The sequence below is a fragment of the Phoenix dactylifera genome, chromosome 2 (genome assembly GCF_051530095.1).
Source record: "Phoenix dactylifera cultivar Ajwa chromosome 2, Ajwa_hap1_PhDact_Kaust_v1.1, whole genome shotgun sequence".
In the NCBI taxonomy this organism is placed as follows: Eukaryota; Viridiplantae; Streptophyta; class Magnoliopsida; order Arecales; family Arecaceae; genus Phoenix; species Phoenix dactylifera.
Genome location: NC_143191.1, coordinates 53,162,756 through 53,171,253, shown reverse-complemented (window position 1 = coordinate 53,171,253; position 8,498 = coordinate 53,162,756). Strand labels below are relative to the sequence as shown.

The 8,498-nt window shown below is 37.1% G+C and overlaps 1 protein-coding gene across 1 annotated transcript; it reads left to right on the top strand.

Moving 5' to 3' along the window:
* The first annotated feature begins 5,777 nt into the window (after positions 1–5,777).
* LOC103719780 (RING-H2 finger protein ATL2-like) lies at positions 5,778–6,227 on the top strand. The gene has a single exon (XM_008809174.5). It carries the CDS (start codon positions 5,778–5,780, stop codon positions 6,225–6,227), a length of 450 nt encoding a protein of 149 aa, XP_008807396.4.
* Positions 6,228–8,498: the final 2,271 nt, after the last annotated feature.

The following is an 8,498-nucleotide window of genomic DNA, read 5'->3' as shown; positions in this document are numbered from 1 at the left end:
AAGTATTTTTGAAGGATCAGAAAGTATTTTTTGGTCTACTGAAATCGCTGCCAGGGCCTAAATATCTTCCTGCACCCATCCTTAAGATCCAAACCAAAACAGCTCCCAAAGCCTTGACCATGACATTAGGCGGCAGTTTCATTGCTATTCTTGCCAGCCCTGGCAAGAATTCCTAGAGAATCACATTCAGGCAACATGGTTTAAATCCAACAAAAAAATATCTTAATGTCATAGCTTGGGATGATGGGACTTTCTTGCTTTAAATCTTCTTTTGAAGGTAGAAAATGATAGTTAAAATTCTTGACACCCTGCTAAATAATAGTGTATCGTCTTGCATTTTCTTAGAATAGTTTCAATAGTCATTAGCTTAATTGCTTCCTCAATTGGCCGGCATTTTGGTATTTTCCTGAACTAATCAACCTAATTTGACTGGCATAGGAATCTAATTTCTCTTGCTGCATTCAGCTTTGGCGCTAACTAACTTAGACCCTGATAAACTGAAGCTAAGGTTTCCAGGTGCCAAATGAACTTTTAGGACCGATTAATTATCAAATGGTGAACCCTTACTGGGGGAAAAAGAATCAAAGAGACAACATATCTGGCTCCAAGCACCGAGTGATGGGTCCAAGTTGAGTCTAAATTTAGATCCAAGCCTGTTTGGGTCATACACAAATCAAGCTTGACCCACGCCACCTACAGCCCCACCTTTGAATTGGAGAAACAGTAGTCACCACCATCAATTCCTTTCAACTGTGTCCTGTAAAGGAGATGGGTAGTGGACCTAAAGTTCCATCATCAAGAATGAGTGGTGGACCTAAAGTTCCTGAGTGCTAATAGAAAACCGGTTAGATCAAATGTTGTTGTCATGGAGGTTGACATCACACTGATCACAACAAAAAACCTAGGACACATTTTATTTCATCAATTCTATTTCTTTTGTTCTCATGTATGCCAGCTTGCTTGCAGGTCAATGTTAATTTGTTAAAAGTCATGCACTTCAGTCTAATGTCTCAAAAAAAAAAAAAAAAACGCGTAGGTGGGGGAGGGAAAACTAAGGAGGAACATCCCCGTCCCAGGACTTGAAACCTCTAGCAACCTACCCACCGTCTTCTTATAAACCTCACCAAGCCTCCAAAGTATCCTAAAGCCTTCAACATGACATCAGGTGGATGTAAATCGTGTAAGAGTGTAATGAACATCACCTCTCCAGCCATACTTGGTTTCGTCACAATTACTACTGGCTTCGCCCTTTTGACTGCTTGCAGGATGTTCTATTTCTTCTTTCGAATTCTCGATCCTGTCGATATTGCTGGTATCGGTACTATATTATACTATACAGTCTATACTATAATCTCTGCTACCATCGCTACTGCCACCACCATCACCTCTTTTGGTTTTACCACTTCTGTCCGCCTCGTTGGAATGAACCCTAAAATCTTTGCATCTTCGCCGATCTTTGTATACTCCTCTTCGTCTTGGAAGGAGAAGGTAGGATTTCTTCTGCCTTATGGAGATGAAAAATTGTGAGCAAGGTGCGGCGATTAGGTTTCATGCTCGGTGTATTGACATGTGGCTCCACTCCTGCTCTACTCGGCCCCTTGGCCTGTCCAACATTAGTCCGAATTCGAATGCTTCCCTATGGCACGTTCATATAATGTAGGCATATAGATAAAAAAAAAGTGCTGTAGCTTGATTAATAATAATTATATAAATAATATAGTAATTTTTCACCAACCAAATACGGTAAATTTTATTTTCTCTCGCAATCATTTTCTAGATATATAATTTCTAATGGTTGTTAGATTACCTTGTAATCCAACATACCCAAACTAAATTAACAATTAGACGATAGAGAATGATGGGAAAAATTCTTTGCCACCTGCGCTCGCAAGTTATATAGCATCTTCCTCTTTGACATTTTCTGGTTACATCTCAGAAGTAGTTGGAATATTTTTTTATAAGATTAATTGATATTTTTCTAAAATGCTTGATCTAAGATCGATCAAATAGGTGTTCCTTAATCTTGTCATTGTGCGCAAGTTTAGACCCTGTCAAAGTGAACATTAATGGTCTTAGTCGTCCAAGTTAGAAGTGACTGTCGAAGTCGTTGACAGCAAGTGACGTTCATATTCTTATAGTCGACATTTTTCTTCCCCCTTCCTGGAGATGGTAAAAATTTGAACACTTAGCGATTATTCTGAACAAGCATTCACACGTTCATGACTTTGAACTGATTATGTGAGAATGATGACAGTGATTACTCCCACGTTTTACCTTGTTGCTAACTTGAAACGCTATCTTAGAATATGATTTAGAACATATGGGGACACTAAAATCGTTAATGACCCTTCTCCCGAGTTAAATCGTTAATCGCTCATGGATGATATATGGTTGTCGAGCTAAATTGGTGCAGAAACTATAGTTTCTTTTTTGAGGCTAAATGTGATGAACAACATATTTGTTTTTAGAGCATTATCTTTTAGACTATCTCCAAATAAGAGTGGAAGTGGATAGGATAATATATGTCCAGATTCATTTTTGTATTCGAATCTATCCAGCTATGGATAGATATTTAAGCATCCGACTAATATTCATATTTGTTAAAAAAAAATGAATATGGATAGGATGGAGGACTATCTGATCCATATCCGAATATCTAATTTTATTTCTAATACTATTTAATTTTATATAGCACTCATAAATTCTTAAGAAAAATAAATGACCATATTAACATACTATTAGCTTGATTTATCTTCTACTTAATAATATTTTGATTATATAATTATAAAGTTTAATTATTCAATTTATATTCATATTTATATCTATGCTCTCACTATTTCATATCTGTTTAAAACAAATATAGCTATACATTTGGAACCTCAACTCAATCTGCTGATTGCTTGTGTAAGAAGCGGCAATTAGTAGGATGAACAGGGAGGGGTACTTCACCTTTCCTCGCATTTTGAACCTGAAGAGGAAGAGTGGCAAATCCAATTATAATATATGCATCAGGAACTCTTAGCTTCAAATAAATTATGCATCAACTAGGCAATGGTTAATGATCTTGTTCGCATGTCTCTTCTTTGTTTCATTGTTTGCTTGGATAGGTGAGGCCAACTAGGCGTCCTGATTTCATACACTTGATGAAATCTAGGTGGCCCTTGTTCTTTGTACAAGCCTACAAATTGGCATATAATTGTATCATGCATGCCTGACCCTTAACTCACTCAATAGGGTCTAAATTCTGGACTCATGAGTTAACCAAGTTGAGGCTTTCATATCCTGAACACAACTTCCTACAAGTCAAAAACTGTGCACCAGAGCAATCTCAACAAACACAACTTAGTAACAATAGTTCATAAATTGAGTAAAGGAAGACATGAGGACTTGTGCAATAACGGGAATGATCTACAACCACATATAGGAGGTATAAATACAAACAAAGACGCAAAAAAAATATAGAAAACAGAATTTTTTTTGAAACAATAGCTTCTCACAACTACAAGAATATCGTGATGAAGATTTTAGAGAAATAATAAGAAAAAAAAAACTACAGCACAAATTCAAGCAAAAATCCATAATAAAATAAGATAAATAGTCACAAGCTTTCAAAATCTTGCTTTATGCTTGAGGTGTTACAATAGATTGGAGAAAATAAGAGCAATCTTCTACAGAGAGAAATCATGAATGGGTTGAAATTTTATTCAACTAGATCCCAATCATGGTGGCAAACATTGAAGAAGTAGGCTCCAACAACTCTAGGGTTTAGATGCTAGAAGTAGCACAAGAGGAATCCCAAATGAATCTCCACTATTCCAACAATAAATCTTCATTTCTCCTCTCCAAGAGGACATTGGACAAAACACTGGCTTTTTCTATGACTCTTTTCTTCTCCAAGCCGCTTCACAGATTGAGAAGACCCTCTTTCATACTACTTCTTTCTACTCTCTGTCATCTCATGCAAGTGCAGTATAAACTATAATTAAATATATATTATGAGCCTCCTTGTCAGATTGGATCCATGATAACAAGCCTAACAAGGATTTAATTTAAACTTCAACTATCTTGAGCATGGATCATATAAAATTTGTGCCTTCCAAATTGAATTTGAATGGATTTAATTAGACTAGATGGTTAGAATCTTAAACTTTTTTGCAAGATTAGGACTAGAGCAAACAAAGCGATGAACCAGTCGATCAACAAATGAGCGAACGAATCCGATCTTGGTCAAATTCTAAACATAATACCATGTTCGGGAGCAAAATCTAGGTTGTATTAGATCATGACTTGATTCGCTCCACTTGCGACCATATGCTTGTTAATTAAGAAGCACCTACTTAAAATGAATAACAATTAAAGGGCTGTTAGATGCGCATGAGTGTAAACAAAAGCCAGCTATATATGACATGATCCACAATTTTTGACCACATTTCTGAAATGGGTTTTACATTCCCCAGTACAAAATCCAGAAAATAAGAGGGGGAAGTATGGTTTTAAGTGGTGAATAATAATTCTTTGATTAGGCAGGCAGGAATATAAATCTAATACTTTTGAACAATTACCATCCACTGCAGGACTTGTGCCATCGAAGCTTCTCCTTCAATTCTCTGTCGTTCCAAAGCTTCAGAACGTTGTCATCATAGTCCAATAATGCATTCCAAGATGACATTTGAAATAATTACCCATGAAATTGCCAAAGACTATCCATCAAACGTTGCCAAAATCTGACCGCATCCATCTCCACGCGAAGACTCTATACTTCACCGCGTCATGGATCAGATAGAAGGTCTGGAATAGCATAACCCGATTTTAAGATGGACCTACCTAAATGTATAACTTGTACTGAATAAGCCGCTAGTGCTTTACAGCTAAACCCCAGGTCTAATGCCTGATTAATGGATGCCATAATACCGACTGCACATCATTTTTGTTTCTTTAAAGTATTTATGAGGATCCATATAGGCATATGTTTACTCTCACATTTGTTATGCTCTGATAGTTTTTGGATACTTATGCAAGACTAAAAATAGCTAAATAATATATTCTGGCCAGTTTTTTTATGGATGTGCTCCTGAGTTATGTCATTGTTAGTCAAATAGCAAGATAAGTTTGCTCTTATTTTAAAAAGTTTAAAATAGTGAAGGTATCGTTTGCGCACATCTAACCTAAAACTCTTCTGTTAAATATTCTGTCAGGGAGACTTCTCAGGTTGCCAATATATATATATATATATATACATGAATTGATTTTCCTCTTGTCCAAGGGTTCTCCCTATCATTCTCTATAAAATAATCGACAAAAAATATTTTTTTATTCACGAATTTTTCCGGTGAGTACTGAGTAGTTCAAAAATCTTTATAGTTTATATACTAATGATGCTATGTGATGTTGTTGATAGTGATGTTTCTGCTGTTATTGATTATTTTAGCCTCCATCATTCATGTTTTCAGATGAACAAACTTAGACATACTGAATACTTAGCCTCCTGCTAGCTTGTTAATCCCTCGGTCAGAATCTCCGGCCATGAAAGGCGTCAGATATTGATGGGTGGGACCCATAAACCCGCGTGCTATCTTTTTTGGAAAGAGCAAAGAAAATTCTGAAGTTTGTTTTCACATAGTATTTAACTTCAACGAAGCCTTTATTCTTCTTCCATCACCATTCACCATTTGCCTTAGCTTCCAAACCATCCTATATATATATATTTATATAGTTGCCACTCCTCACACCCCAATACTCTCAAACCAAATTCCTGATATCAAAGAAGCCATAGCAAGATGGGAAATGAATGGAAAGCGGCCTTCTTTGCTCTTCTGGTCTTCACCACCATAGCCTTCATCTTATTCATCTATTACATCCGTCACCTCCGCCGTGGACCCCAACAGCTCCCCGTTAAGGCCCAGGCCTCCGCCCCCATCGCCGCCACCACCTCGGCTGGGAACTCCCTCCCTGCAACTCCCACAGTCTCTCATGCTGGTCCTGCCACTTCCGGCGGTCTCGACCCATCGGTCCTTCGATGGCTCCCCGTCTTCATCTACTCCTCCATGGCCTACACCGAGTGCTTGGAGTGCACCTTATGCTTGAAGGGCTTCGTGGGCGGCGAGGAGGGGCGGCTCCTCCCTCGCTGCTACCACAGCTTCCATAAGAAGTGCGTCGACCGCTGGTTTCACTCCCACTCTACCTGCCCCCTCTGCCGGTCGAAGGTTGAAGCCGAGGTCTCGGAGTAGGTGAACGAATGGTGTTTTCTTCTTCTTCTTAACGAATGGTGTTTTCTTCTTCTTCTTCTTCTTCTTCCTCTTCTTTTTTTTTTTTTTTCCTCCTGCTGCTAAAGCATATAGATCATACCTAGCGAGTATGGATACATCTAATAAAATCAGAAAATAAAATGCTTTGGAGTGCTTAAGGCAACTCCTGAAAACATTTCGCCCAACTCCTCTTCTGTTATCTTCTATTATATATGTAAATATATATGTTTTTTGAGAGATGTTGATTCCTATATATATTTTATATACAGTTTTGATATAAATATATTCAGAAAAGTCAGAAAATAAAATTTGAGAGAGGGAGAGAGAGGGAAAAAAGTCTTGTAGCTGTCCTACAACTAATTTTTAAAATAGTGAGTTCAGCTGCGACCCAATCATTCATTCTGTTCGTTTTTTTTTATTTTTTAAAAAAATTATAAAATATGTGTTGGTGCTAAAAATAATAAATTTATTTTTTTAAAGACCGTCGAACTTATTATCAAATAAGTTGCCACATTATTCATTCACATCAGTAGATTTGTTGTACATAGATATTATCATCAATCTTAGAATAAGGTCATAGTGCACTTTATTTTACATATCTCATTTTCCTTGCAACTCGGTAATTCTCTGCTCCTCCATAATCCCTACTACATTAATTTCCAGTTTTCTATTTGAGCAGTTAACTTATATCCTAATACTTATTGTCTAAACCTCTATTACAATGCACTGCTTATTTATTAAATGTGATAGCGATATGCATTCTCAAAAAATAGAAAACAAAAAGGAAAACAAAAAGTATATATAATTTATAACAAATAGTCCATTTAGTTTGTATTTTGATCATATTTTATTTATTAATTATGTCTGATATATGTCGAAATCGATCATAGTCGATATGGCAAATCGACCAATAAGATTCTGAGATGTGCAGAGGATCCTCCGAATTTTAAACTCTCCTTCCAATTGGCGACAGCTCGGCCACAATCGAGAATAATTTCCATAACTGCTTGACAAATGAGCAAGATGTGAACTTCAGAATGTGCGATCTATTACCAAAAATGGCCGATTCATGTGCTCGATTTTTTTGGGCGACAGTCACCAACCCTCGCCTATATAAACTACTTTAGGAGGATTCTCTACATAAGTGCTCTTGAGCTCTTGAAGTGCTCTTACATCCTTTTCGTTACAGTGTCATTCTGCTGCTCTCACAACACATCCATTATTTTTTAAGAGTTGAGTCTGAATTGGGCATTGGAGGGTCTCATGCCAGACACTCTCGGGCAAAAGGATTTTCTTTCTCTATATGATTTCAAATCGAAGCGCAACACTAGGGCCCCTTATCCAAGCACCCTCTTTTCCTCGGAGACGTGCAACAATGTTCAAGCTAACCTCTTCAGTCGAGACAGTAGATCTACTAACAACCTCAGCAACCTCGTTAGCTCGATGCTTGGATTTGGCTCGACCTCAAATGGCATGGTGTCCGGTTGCTATTTTTCTGCTTATGATAATTTAACCATGGTATGATTAATAAGTATATCATCGCCAAATTACCTAATATTACATAAATTCAAGGGTCTTCTATCAAAAATTGGCAGCAAATCCATTTACACTAAGCACTTAGAAGCTTGCCGATAATCCTATTGACAACTTTCGATCACCAAGAACTACTTAGTTCCTCCATGCATGACTACTTAAATTAAAATGCACCTCATATATAAGGGGGTGACATCAATCTATCTAATCTTAGACAGCAATGTAGAATTTATGTGGGGACATTTTATAGAGTTAACTGCTTATGTCCAACCAACGAGTGTAGTTGAGCATCCAAAAGCTCTACTGACTCTGTTTGTACTAAGTTTTCTATACCAGATTATGCTACCGAACCATTCTATTTTTAATCATATGGTTCGGGCGTATATTTTGTATGAAAGAACGATTGATCATCTTTTACGGAATACGGCTGCACATATCTCGAATCACTCTATACTCATTTATTCATTTGCTTGCCCAAATCTTAAATCATCTATTGCACGCAGTAGATTTATAAGAAAGGATGTGAATCCTTCTTTCTTCCATGCGAAATATGCAACCTGTATCCTTGATCATATCACAAGCTACTGACCACCATGTTGCATTGCTACTTCGCATTGGTACTTATATTTAATCACATAAGTTGGTGGATCATTACTCCCATTTTGATCCAGCATTTATTTCTAAAACATATACAAAAGCAATAATGGCACTAAAACGTCA

Excerpts from the sequence above, each read along its gene's own strand:
- LOC103719780 (XM_008809174.5), top strand. The coding sequence starts at position 5,778 with ATGGGAAATGAATGGAAAGCGGCCTTCTTTGCTCTTCTGGTCTTCACC.